Source organism: Ruditapes philippinarum, unplaced genomic scaffold, assembly GCF_026571515.1.
Source record: "Ruditapes philippinarum isolate M1 unplaced genomic scaffold, ASM2657151v2 ctg83_1_1_1_1, whole genome shotgun sequence".
NCBI lineage: Eukaryota > Metazoa > Mollusca > Bivalvia > Venerida > Veneridae > Ruditapes > Ruditapes philippinarum.
The window spans coordinates 463,736-481,934 of record NW_026852900.1 but is presented as its reverse complement, the minus strand read 5'-3'; the positions used below and the strand labels follow the sequence as shown (position 1 = coordinate 481,934).

General features: G+C 31.8%; 1 protein-coding gene across 1 annotated transcript; it reads left to right on the top strand.

Annotated features, from left to right (window-relative positions):
* The first annotated feature begins 523 nt into the window (after positions 1-523).
* Positions 524-17,081, top strand: LOC132727802 (uncharacterized). The gene is made up of 4 exons (XM_060713395.1): positions 524-857; positions 9,249-11,886; positions 13,107-13,203; positions 15,804-17,081. The coding sequence occupies exons 1-2, from the start codon at positions 524-526 to the stop codon at positions 11,636-11,638; spliced, it is 2,724 nt and encodes a 907-aa protein (XP_060569378.1). The 3' UTR covers positions 11,639-11,886; positions 13,107-13,203; positions 15,804-17,081.
* Positions 17,082-18,199: the final 1,118 nt, after the last annotated feature.

Below are 18,199 nucleotides of genomic sequence, written 5' to 3'. Positions count from 1 at the left end.
TTTTTTCATTTTTTTACTCAAAAAAAAAAGTCATTACATTTCGTACAATCCGTACATCATCTGTCTTTTTCTGGTTTAAATTCACATTAATGGCTTAGGTAAATCACTAATTATGATGATAATTTTGGGTTTATATGGTCTAGCCAGCTTGTCAAAACAAGTACAAAAGTAAATAATATAAATATTTTACATTTTTCTATTAAATTGTGACTTATATGTTCTGACAGTAAAATGATACTAGTATTCAAAACAGTCAGGGACTTTTTAAACCGTCTTACGAACCGGTCCGTTGCTATGAAAAATCGACCGGATGTTGTCAGATCAGATTGCCGAGTGTTTTGGTGTTCTTTCTCTTTTGTATCATAGTCAAACATAAAAAACGCGTTCCCTGTTGTCACAATATGAATCGCGAGAAAAAGTAACCAATGAACGAGCATCTGAATATAATATTTCTATCGCTTTCCCTTTCTCTGTCGTCACAACACCCCCCCCCCCCCTCGTACTTAAATCTAAATACAACTCCATGCTAAAGGCGTTCAGTCAACAACTCGATCAACCAGACGATAATTCAGATTTGTCTGAAGCAATGGACCTTGAAAACGAAATTATACACGATGTAACCCGCCAGACCCGCAGCGAAGATGCTGCATTCAGCTGCGATAATGTTCCCGCTACTGTAGAAACATTATCCCCGAACAAAAGTATAGCACGCTCAGATCCACTACAAACTAACAATAGGAAGACTCAGATAAGTGCTGTCCAATTAAACTCTCCCAGAGGGAAGCAGCCCGCTAAACATACTACTTCAAGGCAATATGACAACTTTAGAAGCCGCGAATCTTCCTCACCAAGGTACGGTACCTGGAAGAGGAAAAAAATCAATCTTCTACAGACAGAGCACAATTTACATCTATTTCAATTGACACTGCAGCAGATTCCTACGTCAAACCTGCAAATGTTACCGGCAATGATTAGTACCGGCCCGGGATAGTTTCATCTCCGCCTGAGACCGTCAGTGATGTTATTTCTAATGACCACTTAAGTGTCAATTATAACTAGAACTGTGTCCAAAGGACACGGATGCCCCCACTGACAACATATATATGGTATAAAGTGAAAAATACAACAAAGGGTCATAATTCTGTTAAATTTAGGCGCAAAAAAAATTTCTTCCTTTACTTCCATTTCACTTAAGGTTTTTATCCCGGAAAAAGCAAAATCTGCACCGTTAAAGAATTGCGTTCCAAATTTTCTACATATATATATAAAAAAAATATCAAAGGGCCAAATTCTTTAAATTGGTCCACAAAATTTCCTTCCTTTCTACATTTCACATTAAGGGTTTTTTTCCCCCTGGAATTTAAGCAAAATCTAAAATGGGTTTTAAGAGGAGTTGCTTTACAAATTTTCTATAGGTAAAATAAAAAAACAACAAAGGGCCTTTTTCTTTAAATTTGGGTCGCAGCAAAAATCCTTCCTTTTACTACCATTTACATTTTAAAAGGTCGTTCCTTCTGGAAGATTAAGCAAAATCTGCCATCCGGTTTAAGAGGAGTTGCGTTCACAAAATTTCTACATAGTATATAGTGAAAAAATCATCAAAGGGCTATAATTCCTTTAAATTTGGTCACAGCAAAAACTCCTTCCTTAACTACCATCTACAAATTAAGGTTGTTCTTCCCTGGAAGTTTAAGCAAAATCTGCCATCCGGTTTAAGAGAAGTTGCGTTCACAAGATTTCGGGACGTATGGACGGACAGACGGACGGACGTTCTAACAGGAGAGTAATAATGTGGCTACTCTATTGTTCTCTCTATTGTTCTTTTAAGCCACACAAAAGAAAATAGCCACATAAAAGCATTACGGAATGACATCAAAGAGAAAGAACAGTTACCTATTGTTCCTCTAGCCACATAATTACTCTCCTGTGAGTGCGGACGGACAGACAGACGGACGGACAAGTGCAACGCCAGATGCTCTCACTTTGTGGGGGCATAAAAATACCGTTAACAATATTTCATACGTGTGTAAAAACTGTATCCAGCTTCCAAGTACTTCGACTAAGTTATCATGTGAACATGTTGACAAAAACTCAATTTCTCTCGAAAAAGAAACAAGTAATAATATATCGGAAAACGTCAGTTTTACGCGTACACATTCCAGCACAGTAAAAGACCAGTGTATATTGCATGAAACATGTTATGATCTTACGCCGCCAGAAAAATTAAACTCATGTTAATTGGAGATTTTAATGGGCATACTGCTGATAAGCCCGATTATGTTGTTTTAGATGATTTTATTGCAAATCAGTTAGATCTAGATGACAGATTGTTTAACCAAATGAATACGCCCCTCTGCTGTCAACGTTAAACGTTCCATTACGTAGAGTCTCTATGGATAAAAAGTTAAATGTTGTAGGAAATAAAATACTTGATTTGTGTAAAAATAATGAAATGCTTATTGTTAATGGAAGAATTGGCCGAGACAAGGCCGAAGGCAATTTTACATTTAGAAATACATCTGTGATAGACTACGCTTTATGTTCGATTTCCATTTTTGAGTATCTTTTTCATTTTGAGATTAAACAGGTTGACCCACTTTTGTTGACGGTCACTCTCTACTTGCACTCTCTATAGATAGTAATGTTATGCCTAAACAAGCTGTAAACTATAACAGCGAGATACTACAAAATAATGATAATCAGCATACTATTCTCAAACCACCAAAATGGCAAAAATCACGCGAACCTAATTATATTGAAAATCTTAACGAAAACAATATTACTGGAATAAATAATATTTTGACAACAATCGATACAAGCAATGTGACGCCGACAGCCATCAATAGTATTGGTCAGAAAATATCTAGTGTCTTTGATGAGGCTGCTTTTGATACATTCCATTCTCCGTCAAATAATAGCAATTTATTACATTCTAACAATAATAAAATAAATAGACCCTGGTTTGAGCCTCACTGCGAAAAGGCTCGGCGCAAATACCATTCAGCCCGCAAGAAGTATTATTTGAATGAAAATGACTTGTATAAACAAAAAATAACAAGAGCAAGTAGGTTTTACAAGCAAACAATGAATACTTATATTAATCATAAATTTAGTTATGAACTAAAATTGCGTGAAATAAGCACGAATAAACCGAGAGATTATTGGAAAATCTTAAATCGTGACTAGCAACAGTCGTCTCGTCCATTGCCCGAAAATAATACATTTTACGAAGATTTTAAAACATTAAACACCCATCAAGAAACTGAACAGCCTAATCTACCAGAAATAAATTTTGATACATATTATTTTAACGAATTACTAAACGGACTTATTACTGAAAGTGAAATAAATAAAGCAATTCTAACTCTGAATACTGGAAAATCTGCCTCCCCATATGATTATTTTTATAATGAGTATATTAAAAGTTCAAAAAGTCATCTGACTCCCATTTATTATAATCTTTTTAATATAATCCTTGACACTAGTCTCATCCCAGAAACATGGCTTATCGGCACAATAAAACCCATTTTTAAGAAAGGTTCCCCATTAGACCCCGGAAACTATCGGCCTATAACAATATAAAGTTGTCTTGGAAAACGTTTTACCTCTGTTTTAAATAACAGAATTACGTATTTTCTGAACGTTCATAATATTTTGTCTGAAAATCAAGCTGGATTCCGAGCAAAGTACTCAACAGCAGACCATGTATTTACACTTAAATTTTTGATAGATAAACTAAGGTTACAGAAGAAAAAACGTTTTGTATCATATATTGATTTTTCGTCTGCTTTTGATAAAGTTTGGCTCACGGGCCTATGGTATAAGCTGATTAAAACAGGTATAAATGGGAAAATACTTCAAGTAATACGCATGTACGCAGATATAAAATCATGTGTGTCCTCTTCTTATGTTATTGCTCCTTTTTTCTCTAGTTTAAGCGGAGTAAGACAAGGAGAAAATCTTTCTCTATATATTTAAACGATCTTGAAAGTTATCTAGAGCACAATAACCCAGGAATAACCTTGCATTACCATAGTAATGATTTTGGAGTGTATTTAAAACTTTTTGTATTGTTTTATGCAGATGACACCATTTTTGTTAGCGAGGACAAAATATCATTCCAATCAAACACTTAATGAATTTTCTAACTATTGTAAAAATGGAAACTTGAAATAAATATGAGTAAATGTCAAAGGTCATGGTTTTTGGCACGAATAAACCCGAAAAAATTTTCACTTCATTCTTTGGTTGGCAAAACCCCTTGAAATTGTTAAAGAGTATAAATATATTGGGAGTGGTTATTTTCGTCCTCGGTTAGTTTTCTTAGTGCTAGAAAAATCGCTTGCCTCACAAGCAAATAAAAGCTATGCATCTTTTATATAGTAGATTATTCAATCTAGACTTACGTATTGACCTTCAACTTAAGCTTTTCGAACAAACAATTTTACCTATTCTTACATGCAATGGTGAAGTTTGGGGTTTTGAAAACCTCGACATTCTAGAAAAAATACATACCGATTTTCTCCGAAAAATAACTCATTGCAGAAAAAAGTACACCTGTATATATGTTATATGGTGAACTAGGTCGTTATCCCCTAGAGATAATAATCAAAACCAGAATAATCAGCTTTGGTCTAAACTTTGTACTTCACATGAAAATAAGATATCTAGACTATGTTATAACTATATGTATAGATCTGCGTTAAATTTTAAATTGATTCGTCATGTACAGAATATACTCGATAATACTAGTGATACCTATTTTTGGTTAAATCAAAATCTAATAGAAAATCGTAATATTCACAAGAAAGTTAACAGATGCCTAATAGATCAGTTTTATCAAACATGGTCTGGTTTACTAAGGAATTCATCTAAAGGAAGAAATTATATGATATTTAAAGATGCACCAATTTTCGAACCTTACCTAAAACTTTTGCCATATAACCAACGTATTATTTTTTTTCATTTTTGAACTGGCAACTACTGGTTATCAGTCGAAACTGGTAGATGGCGCCAGTCTTTTGTAGAACATGATCAAAGGAAATGCACTTTATGTAATCAAAATGATATTGCTGATAAACTTCACTATATATTAAAATGCCCATTCTTTTGTCTTCGTAGAAGAAGACTAATTCCAAGTAAATATTACAATAGACCGAACACACTCAAATTCAAAGAACTGATGCAATCAACTTCATTCTCTTTACTAAAAAATGTTGCTTATTTCTCTAAACGTATTATGTCATTTTTCAATAAATGATTCCTGTTCATTTTATATGAGATATAGCCTAGATACAAAAAATACAATTATAGCTTTCTTTCAATATGCCAAATTTGTTTACTTTACTTTTTATGAGGAATATTTCATTGTTTAACCTGTCAGATGCTTACATTTTGTTGACTTTTGTTTACTTTATTTTCCTATAATTCTGATGTTACCTGTAATGCTTATATTTTGTTTGCTTTTGTTTACTATATTTTACAGTAATGTAACCGGGTGCAATTATTGAACAAACATAAAGCAACGGTTTCCAAAATTGAAAAAAAAAGAAAAAAAAAAACAATGTTAAGAAATAACTTACCCAGTCAATCGATTGAATACATATGTTATTACTTTTTCAACTCATGTGTTAATCCATTTGTTTCTTTATTTATGAACTGTATTTCATATCTATATAAACCCACGTGTACACATCCACAAGTCGCACGAGATCTCCAATTACTGAACCGTAAACACCCACCCACCTACTGACCTTTTCAGTGCCACACTTGTGAATGTGTACTACGTAAATTGCTGTATAAACGCTAAAGTGATTGTACAATTTAGGATTTGATGACCATCAAATATAAGTATATAATTTTAAACTGTCCCCTTTGTTGATAAAATAATAATAATTTCATTTTAGTAAATACCTTTTCCACAATTTATATTCATACCATAATCTGCATGCAAACTGCCATATGTATATATATTCTATTTTTGTCCAAATGATTAAATCATGTTGTTCTCATGTATATGTACTGTAGAACCTGATTGTAAATAAAAGTATATGTCTGTATGTCTGTCTGTCTGTCTTAAATGTATATGGGACGAAATCAATTCAAAATCCTTATCTCACCGATTATAACTTTTCCTCACACTTCTTTAAATTTATCCCCCTTTCCCGAAAAATTGAGGTGTCTGACCCTTATCCCAATTATATTTGATTTGGTTATTTATCTCGGGCACAAAGCATCCCCTGGCGACTTTGTAACTCTTTCCACACTCAGTAAAGTGGCCCCCACATACTATTCGTGGCCACACACAGTCCCTTGTGCCACCGTACGCGGATTGCACCCATGAATGAAATTTTTTACATTTAATTTTAATTTCTTTAAAAGTCCTTTTAAACAAGAAAAATTTTTTCATTGTTTTTTAAATATGCTCGATGTTCTGGATCTATGATTTGTGTTGCTCTAAAATAGGGATTATAAAATTATGTTTTTTAAACAATGCCCTTTAGTTTTTCATTGTTTTTTTTTTGAAATATTAGAAATAACAGATATTTACAGCTGTTTGAATTTTGTAGTTGAAATAGAATTCCCAATCTATTAATTAAGATATGTTTTAAAGAAAACATGACAGAAAAATGTCCTTTAAGTTATCTTTACTGATTTGCTGCTAAAAGAAATACTATCATGAATTCATGATGTCATCAAATCATTAAGTCACATTTTTATTGGTCAAAATAAGTCTAAAAGATTTTACATTTTTTTTTCTTTTTAGAAACAAATGATATGTTCAGATATTTGTGTGTTTCAAGCACATTTAACTTAAAAACATAGTGATTTCTGATGATATTTTGAACAACTTATTTAAGATCCATTCTTTAAATCCACATTCAGTTTTAGTCCGGTATCTGTGAAAATTTCTTTAATAACTTCACTGTGAAATTATCAAAATATATTTTTATTGTCCACTGAAAGCATGTAATAACACCATGTAACCAAATAAGTAAGTATTTCGCATACATGTAACTAAATTATTCAGGTTGTTGTCATATTTTAAACTATAAATTTTACATAATTACTTTACTATAAAATCTTTCAAAAGTATATAATTAAGTAAAATATGAAAACAATCCAACAGAAACAATACTTTTCACTCATTTTTTTGCATTTTATGCATATTTTTCCGACCAATTTTATTATTGCAGGATCGCATTTACTTGTATACAGAATAATTTGTTTAACGTTATAGCATTGCAATTCTTAAATGCTATTGGAAATAAGATATCATAATTGATAATAAAATTGTTGAACGTGATTTCTCCCATATCGAATAGGATTTATCTACTGTTTACACAGATGTTAGAAAAACCTGTCTTACACTTAACGTGTAAGGTTTAAATGACGTCATTCCAGCGCGGCTTTTATAAATGAATTTTGTTCATAGGATAATGTCCTTTTTCCGTCAGCTACTATAAGAAAAAAGTGCAGATGAAAATATTAGTTTTCGTAATTTTTTTCCGAAATATGATTCATGTTTGATATGCAAGAAAAAGAATCAAACACTGGCTATCGGCATACACGGAAATATGGAGCTCTCGTTACGTCCGTAAACTGTCACCTTCAAGCTAGAAATTCTGGTTCGAACCGGAAGCCGGTGTAAGATACTAATATTTGATGAACATTACTAAATACGTACTTCATGTAACTTTATTGTATAAGTTGTCATCCATTTATACACGCAAATAAGCGTCTAAGTATTACATTGAGTGTGCATCTGTATTTTAACTGTTTAAGACTCTGTCTTTACACTACGAGTTACATAATCAAGAATATTATGAAACATTGAAAAATCGATGAAATTTTAATTGACAAAAATGCTCCAATAGATATAGGTATTAAAACATAATAATAATGTCCAATAAAATGAGATAACCTGAGAAATATGACATTCCGGTCTATAAACTTTTACAGTTGACACACGTCAAAATCTTTTAAGTTCCATATATAGATTTATGTTTTTTTCAGTTGCCTACTGCTCATTCACCATGCAATGTAGAGACACGTCCTTAAAACTTTTGATTTTTACTTTCAGGTTTTTATTACATACTGTAAGGCATTTTATTGAAAGGACTGTTTTTTAAAATACAAATGTTTATAAGATTTCTCTTTTTTTCTCAACACGAAATGCTAGCAGACGACAACTCGATTTTATCTACTATATAGTATTATAATATTGAACACAAAGAGCGCTGAGCTTGTAACTATATACAAGTACATAAAAACAATTCACTGCATTTGTGATATACTGGACTGTTAAACTTCAAAAACCGACAATATTTGAATAACAATCACTGAATATTAATATGTTTGTGGTCAATATTGCTAGATAATATGATATAACATAACTTTTAGAATATTGCTCTTAGCAAAGGGACGCGGTACAGTGATTGGATAGTGTAAAAAGTAATTCTAGAAGAAACAATATAGTTTATATATAATATATAGACTATATATTACATATAAACTATATACTTTTTTCTAAAATTACTTTTTAACACTATCCCAACACAGTGCCGGTCCCTATGGCTCATAACAAAGTACGTTATGATTTAAGTTAGTAACGATATTGAGCTCCGCAAATAATTAATTCCTCAATGTGCTGTATCAAATGGTTATGTACGAGTTTATTTCTACGGATGTTTCTGAATTAAAAATATTTACCAGTTCCTGTCAAATGTCGTTTACAACTTAACCGGTTCTAAGGGGTGTGGACGGTTTCTTTTCAATGCCGTCCATGAACAGACTGAATCAAACAGAGCATGCAAAATTTTCAAACTTTCCGTTTAAGACGCTCTATATGGGTTCGTATTTTCTCTATTTAAAAACTGATACATTATAAGAGGGTCTTTGTTTTTTATTAATGATGATTTTCGTTTAATATAATGAAACTGACCGCTAAGAATGACATTTGTTTGTTTTGTTTTTGTCTTTCTGTAGCATCATGTAATTAAACATCATAAAGTCAATAATATACATATTCCGGTATCACAATTATCGATATGTGTTATTATTTTTTACTTATCTTTCACATGTATTACATTAAATGCCAAATCATTGAACTATTCAATTCATTTGTAAATTATACTACATTTTTTTGTTTGTAATAACCATAATTCAATATTCACAGTAAGTAGCTTAATATTAATCAAACAATCTGTTATTGAATGTCAATCAAGATATATATCCTCTTTTTACAGAACTTCAAGGCGACCTCATTAAGTTCTACAGAAACAGGTGTAGTTCGATACCTCTCTCACCGCTCCTTGAAGACGTAGAGACACCTCTAGCTGGGTTCTACGTGATGCCAGATATAGTCGCTATTAAACAGAAGTCTCCTTCAAGTGAGGTAGAGGAGAAAACGCCAGTCAATTCTTTAAGGGACCTGTTTTCGGTTGGAAGCGGTATTCAGCAAGAAATTTATTTATCAGCAGACGCAGGTTTTGGAAAATCTGCTTTCTCAAAATACCTTGCAATCACGTGGTGCCAGGCTCATCATAAAGACAAAAACTACAAATGTTTTAAAGATAAGGAGTTAAAAGCTTTATCTGACATTGAGTTCTTATTTTTGGTCTTATTAAGAGATTGTTCTGATATCTGTAGCATAGACAAAATGATTGAGCAACAAATTATAAAACAACTTCGTACGTCAGTATCACTAGAAGAAATTTTACGTAAGGAGAAGTGCTTGATTATATTAGACGGTCTCGATGAATGGACTCACCCTGAAAATGGTTGTTCTAGACTAAACGAAAAAATCCCACATCGGTACGTACGTAAAAAGTGTGTTATCTTAACGACTTCGCGTCCATGGAAACTTGGAGTTTCAAATCTAAAAACAAGTCAGGTAAACAAGAAAATAGAGTTGGTTCAACTTAGTGAAGATTCTATGTGGCAACTTGAGAAAAATGCTATAAGTAAAATGACTGGTGTTCCTGATGGTGATGAATTGACGAGTAAAACAGAGGACTTAAATAAAGTGATCCGTGACTGTGGCCTTCAGCACATGCAAGGGATTCCACTCCTCCTCATGTTTATCACTTGTCTTTGGTGCAACAGAATTCCCATAGGAAACTCGAAATGTGATCTTTACACCAAAATCATTGAATTTCTTTTATCAAGAACAGCAAAGGAACACCCGGAAATTCAACCATCATGTGATACTTCTGTCTGCGATATACCAGAATATTTCAGAAATCACAACTTTATAAAAAACTTTTACTCTCTTATAAAATCATTATCAGAACTAGCTTATCAAACATTATTTAATGAAACAAGAGAAAACGCACTGGAGTTTGACGGATCGGTTGCTAAAACATATCTCAAAGCAGACGACATGAAAATAAGCTTTTTCTCAGGAATATTGTCGGAAAGTAAAACTAAGACGCTAATAAAAGAAATTTCTAAAGTGTCATTTTGCCACAAAACAGTTCAGGAATTCTTTGCCGCCATGTTTATAAGTTCACACAGTGACGCTCAGGAAATTGTTTTAGGAAAATGTAGAAATGTTCAAGACATTCTGGACATGTCAAACATTTGTGAGTTCATAAGTAAAATGAATGCTGACCTGATCTGTGCAATATTAAATGATTTGATGTCTGTGATAAATGAAGACGAGATAACACGCGACTATAGAGATAGGACAGGTGACGAGTACTTGTCATATCATCCATTGTATATAATACATAAAATGATCATGTCGTGTTTACAGGAAATGCCTGAAAGTGAAAATATTCAATTATGTTTACAAGATTTCTTCATAGACGAGTACACAGTGCACAGTAAGCAGTTACAACGTTTGTTAAAACAAAATAAAACCAACATAAAATCACTTTATATAAACACATGGCGTAATCCCAACAGTTTATGTGAAATTATAGAATTATTTTCTCTCACAGATCTCAGTCATATACAAAAACTTAACTATAGTGGTTATGAAGAGGAGATAGCTGAGATTTTGTTTCCTTGTTTACAGAACATATATATGTTTTCGGGTACATGTACAAATGATGAAGAAAATCTGGGGGGAAATTTGGCGCGATTACAAAACTTACAATATTTAGATATTCAATTCTTCAAGTTATCTCACAAAAAACTGGAAACATTTTTCAATTTTATCTCCGGTCAAAACTCAATGAAAGAGTTAACATTGATGTGGTTAGAATGTAAAGAACATGGCTACGATGAATGTCAGAGATGGAACTTGGACTTGTCTCAACATTCAGCTTTATCAAAGTTAGATTTGCGTATGTTACCTGTGAGGCTACAATTAAATATAACAATACCATCATTAGTTAATGTTACGTTGTGGAGCATCAATCTAGATAAAAGATCATTGTTACTCTCACGTGACATGTTGAATATTGAAAAAGTGGATTTGAGACGTATAAAAATGTCTGCAAGAAGTTTGCAAAACTTTATTACCGTGCTGGTAATTCTGCCGCAGTCAGTTGAAGTAGGGATGCACAAGATTAAACCGAAAACAGCATATAAACGTGTTAAAAAACATATTCGGAGATCACAAACATTTCATGTGATACTAGACAGCGAATGGTTTGATTTTGAAACAAGGAAACCAAGTACAGAATAAACAAGAAAGAGTATTGTTAAAAAAACCTGAAGAAATCACTTCAAAACTTAAATAAATAAATGAAAATGGAAACTTAAAATACGTACGCTATGGCGATTGGTGAGACTTAACTTTAATGCTCGGTCGTTTAGTATTTAAGCAAATCTATCTGACAGTTGTTTATAAATAAACTGATTTAAAGGTTAGAAAATATTCACTGAAATATTTTTACGAAACTTAATGGATAAAGATATGGAAATATTTCACAGGTAAGAGATTTTATAGTAATTAGGTTATGATATTTTTATTATATATTTAAATATTGAAATATATTTCTTTAAAGTTAATAACATTCCGAAATGTTAAAATGAATGCATGTATGAATTTTAACATTTATACTGAAGAATTGCACTTTAATTATTTTTTCATAATTTGTTTGGATCCTGAATGTAAGACAGATTATTAAATTTTATTAAACCATTAAGTAAACATAGATAATTTAGGACACATGTATAATTTACGTAAGAACTTGTACTTTAAACCACACCTTCAAAAAGCCCACCCCACCCACCGCTCACAAAGGTATAGTTACATGTATATGTTTAAAAAACATATTGACTATTTATGCAGTATTTATGTAAAAGTTAATTGAATCTTAAGTATGGGTTATTGCTTTTAGTAAACACTTACAAAATTGAAATGGTCAAGAACAGCGTAGCTAATTAGGTCTTTGATTTGTTTAAGTTTATTTACTAGACTGATAAATAGTTAGCCGATTTACTCAAAGTAAATGTGTTAATTTAAAACACTGTTATCCTATTGGACAGCAAACAACACTGAATATACTTGCAGTGTTAATTAATTGAAATTTGAGATATACTTGCAAGTTTTATTTTTTCTTATTTCCGCAAAGTTAAATGTCTATTTTTCCGTTGTTCAAATTACGAGACAATGCATATGGTTGTCATTAAGAAAATTGATATAATTGATATGTTAGCTCTTGAGGGAGTATTTTATTTCAATTGGACACACAGGCAGCGCAACTTTACTTTTATATTCTTCCAAACTTTATAAGTTATGACAGCCCTAATTGGGCCATTAAAGGAACTGTAACATTGACAACATAGGTCACTTATATTCATTAAAAGACACCTGCATGCAAAATTTAAAAAACAAAATTACCTTACTGTAAACTAGTTATGGTCACTTTTCTGAACTTAAGCCTTAGTATTACATTTGGGCCATTTTTCAGAAATGTGGAACCTTTGAATAATCTATATCACCCCTTAAGTAATGTCTTCCCTTAAATTATTGTGAAGGGATTCAAAAATCATTTCAGATGAATTTTACAGTACTTTATTCTTCAAAGTGGAGGTAATGCATAAGGATGGTCATACCGTAGAAGTTGGACAATAATTTTGTTATTCTTGTTCAAAGATGTGCACAGTCCTTCATCGTTAATCCCCTCCGGTTTTATTTCTTTTTTCAGCGGTCTTAAATCAGACGTGATGATGAATGTCATGTGACAACGCGTATTAGATAAACCAACAGATGGAATCTCTACAAAAGTTCCTTGCTAAACAAAGGTAATAATATATTATTTAGACTTTTAAATGATTATTATGATTCGCTACTCAGTTATTATGGAATAAAGAAAGTTAAATATAATAATGAAGGTAGCTTCTATAAAACATATGCAAAGGGAACTTATACGATTCCTATAATTATGGCTATATTTGTTGAACTCTGATTCAACCTTTCCCCGAGTCCTATTGCATTCTAAAATGTGTATTCTTGTTTGTTTTTGTTTTGTGTTTTTTGTAGATGTTTTTATTCGTATAATATTTATAAAACCCAAAAATGTTGAAATAAAGAAATTTTGCAAATTCCGTTAAAAATAATTTGAGTTTAAGACAAAATGTTGCATTGTTATCATCGATGGTGATTTAAAATACAATGTCACTCATACACATATAAATAGTACAGTTAAAAAAAATTAAAACAAAAATATGTATATTTTTGGCAAAGAAAAGTAGAGAAATAATATACAAAGTCAGAAACTGTATCATATATTTCAAGAGTTCTGCTTTAAATTACATATTCGATATATTGACGTCTACATTGTCTAATAATCAATAAAGATGGTTTACTATGGAACGCCGTGACTGTCTTATGAAATCAATGTTTTTGTTATCTTGTGAAAAGATGATATTATTTTGTCGTTTAAGCATGTTAACATGTGCAATTTACATCATGTCTTGTCAAAGGACCATGCTGAACAGTTCCAACAGCATGTTAACTTGTCTAATTATCATGATCACATGTGAAGACAGCATATTAACTTGTCAAAGTATCGTGAAGACTTGTGCAAACAAGATGCTAACTTGTCAAAATATAATGATGACTTGCGCAAACGACATGTTAACTTGTCAAACTATCGTGATGACATGTGAAAACAACATGTTATCTTGTCAAAGTGTCATGATGACTTGTGCAAATGCTATGTTAACTTGTCAAAGTATAATGATGACTTGTGCAAACGACATGTTAACTTGTCGAATTATCGTGATGACATGTGAAAACAGCATGTTAACTTGTCAAAGTATCATGATAACTTGTGCAAACAGCATGTTAACATGTCAAATTACCATGATGACTTGTGAAGACAACATGTAAACTTGTCAAAGAATCGTGATGACTTGTGCAAATGACATGTTATCTTGTATCATGCTAACATGTCAAAACGTACTGTTAACTTGTCAAAGTATTATGATAACTTGTGCAAATGCCATGCTAACATGTCAGAATTCCATGATGACATGTGCAAACAGCATGTTAACTTGTCGAAGTATAATGATGACTTGTGCAAACGACATGTTAACTTGTCCAAGTACAGTGATGACTTGTGCAAATGCCATGTTAATTTGTCAAAATTTCATGATGACATGTGCAAACAGTATGTTTACTTGTCAAATCATCGTGATAACATGTGCAAACAATATGCTAACTTGTCCAAGTATCATGGTGATTTGTGAAAGCAACATGTTAACTTGTCAAAATTTCATGATGACATGTGCAAACAGCATGTTAACTTGTCAAGGTATCGTGATGACTTGTGCAAACTCAATTTTAACTTGTCAATGTATCATGATGACGGTGCAAATGCCATGTTAACTTGTCAAATTATCATGATGACTTGTGCAGACAACATGTTAATTTGTCAAAAAATCTTGATGACTTGTGCAAAACACATGTTATCTTGTTTAGGTATTATGAGCATGTCATCACGATAATTCGACAAGTTAACATGTCGTTTGCACATGTCATCGTGAAATTTTGACAAGTTAACATGTCGTTTGCACAAGTCATCATGATATTTTGACAAGTAAACATGTCGTTTGCACAAGTCATCATGATACTTTGACAAGTTAACATGTTGTCTGTACATGTCATAATGATTATTTGACAAGTTAACATGCTGTTTGAACAAGTCAGCATTGTCTTTAGAAAAGATATGATGTAAATTGCACATGTTAATATGCTTAAATGACAAAATAATATCATTATTTCACAAGATAGAAAAAACATTGATAGCATAAGACGTTCCATAGTTTACGGTAGGTAAAAGGTATAACTTTATTGCGGAAGGTAAAAGGATCTACTTTTATGTCCGAAACCTTGCGGATGGACTTACTTTAATATCTGCTGGCTTACTGAATGTCGATGGAACTACTTTAATGTCCGCTGGTTCACGGAAGACCGGTGATCTACTGTTATGACCGCTGGCTTACGGAAGGTCGGTGGATCCACTTTAATAACCGCTGGCTTACGAAAGGTCGGTGGATCTACCTTTAGGACCACTGGTTCACGGAAGGTCGGTGGATCTACCGTTATGACCGCTGGCTTACGGAAGACCGGTGAATCTGCTTTAATACCCGCTGACTTATGGAATGTTGGTAGATCTCCTTTAATTTCCGCTGACGTTTTTAAGGTCGGTAGATCTCCATTAAACCCGCTGACTTACGGAAGGTCGGTGGATCTAATCTGATGTCTGCTGGGTTAGAAAGGTTTGTATATCTTGTCTGGGATACCGCTCGATCCCAAAATGGAAAAATCACTGCCACCATATGACCAAATTTGCTATTATGATTAAATGAAAGTCGTTTAATTTGTATTTATTTTTCAGAAAAGAAGCAAGTGTGAATGTTCAATGACAATGGGGAATGTAAATATACGAGAGTTCAATATATTGACATTACTCCTTACCAGAAAAAGGAACGGAGGATAGTTATGAAAAGACGTTACATCACCAGGACATTGTGCTTATGTTTCCTAGCTTTATGGAAACATATATAAAAAAGACTCATACATTGATCATCAAAAATGAATTTTACCTGTTTTCTATAACAATATGTTATACAAAAATAAAGATATCAAATATGATGACCGCTGTGAAATATTTAAGAATCTCTTAAGTCCCTTTATTTATAAATAACTGTTATTACTTTAGAAAAACATTGTATTTGAGTGATAATTACGCCTTTAACATAGGAATGTATGTATTTAAAACTTAATCATTTATTTACTACAAAATCATAATAATTCGTAGGGCACTACATTTTGTTGGTTTGCATCCGGATCCATTGAAATTTATTTCGTCTGCTTTAAGATTATTTTTAATTAATTATTTCCCTTTATATAAAAAAAAAACAAACAATACATTTAGTGCCAATTAATTTATTATCAAAGAATTCACATAAACCGTTGCTGTAACGAAATGAAAATTGTAAGACGAAAATGAATTGTTATTAAAATTGTTGTTAATTCTGACAAAAGTTATATGTACATAGATAAATATCTTTGAAGTAAGCCTGTCACATAAACACTTTGGATCTTAGTTTTATTTTGATAATAGTTTCGTGTTTATTTTTGGATATAGTAGAAACTTTTTATTAAGTGAGCAACTGTGGACTTTTACAGAAAGTGCATCCAAGTTTTATTTAACATTTACATTTTCTTTTATCAAAATTATTTTGGAATGTTTACGTTTCAAAATGTATATGATTATATATAGGAGTCACTATTTTAATCTAAATTTGACTGTGTTCTCAATTTGTTGTTCACTATTCAGAGCCTATATTGTCCTAAATAAATTCAAAATAATGCATAGAGGATATTCAAGCCTTGTGTGAAATATGATTATGTTCATACCAGAAGATGAATTAAATTCCCGAATTTATAGCTAAAAAAATTATTTTCAGTTTATTATATACATTTTCTCATTTTTGACCTTACTATTTGAAAGACACCCCCTTTTAAGTTTTTGTATTGGCTAAATTCGACAAATGAACCAGTAAAACTACAAAAAATAGGTTTCACTGCAGCAAAAAATAAATTTGAACAATTGATCATAAAAATTATTTCCTAAATATATTACTATTTTTTATTTACTCCACATTGATATATTTGTTATGGTGGCATATTTATGCCACCAGATAACCTGATACCTAACTAGTTAATTAAGAGGTTAACTAGTTACGTAACTAGTTAACCTGATAACTAACTAGTTAATTAAGAGGTTAACTAGTTACGTAACTAGTTAACCTGATACCTAACTAGTTAATTAAGAGGTTAACTAGTTACGTAACTAGTTAACCTGATATCTAACTAGTTAATTAAGAGGTTAACTAGTTACGTAACTAGTTAACCTGATAACAAACTAGTTAATTAAGAGGTTAACTAGTTACGTAACTAGTTAACCTCTTAATTAATTAGTTAGTTATATGGTTATCTGGTAGCAGAAGTATGCCACCATAATTTGTCTATAAAATGTTATAAACATTTATTTGATCATACAGAATTGTATTGAAAGATTCTCTTTAATTGTTTTTGTTTTTCATGCTCTAGTCAAATTGAATGATTTTTTTTATTTCTTATGTATATATATTTAGATGTATATAACTAGGTACTTGATATGTATGAGTTATCGGTTCATTTTTGAGTAGTTGTAAGTTTCATTTTAGTTGTCAAATGTATAGACTCAGGGAACAAAAAAAAAACAAATACAGAAGAATGAATGGTGAAACATTATCTTGACGTCAAATGTCACGTCATGTGTTTGCTCTCCGAACGTTGGGCAATTTGTCGCCGTGTTTCCGTCTGTCATACTCCTGCCAAAGAATACCTTGGTAATTATATAACATGAATAGTAATTTTAACTTGACTATTTCAGATAAGTAAGTGATAAAGTGTAAGTGCATTTGATAATGACTGGTGCAAAGACGGGAATTGTTTAAGAACCAAATTACTGCCTAGGGTAATTTTGTAATTATCTTATTATCAAGTATTGAATAAATTTGATTGAAACATCAGAAAGTTACCAGTGAGAAGTAGCGCATTGTATGTGAATAATAATTTTAATTTACTTTGTCTTAAAACAATTACCCTTTATAACACATGATTATGTAATATACGTTGTTGAGTACAATTCTACTAGACGAGTAATAAGCAGTTTAAATGAATTTTGCATGGGACTCTGGCTGAGTCTGAGGTATTTTCATTTGTATCAAGCGATGTGCAATG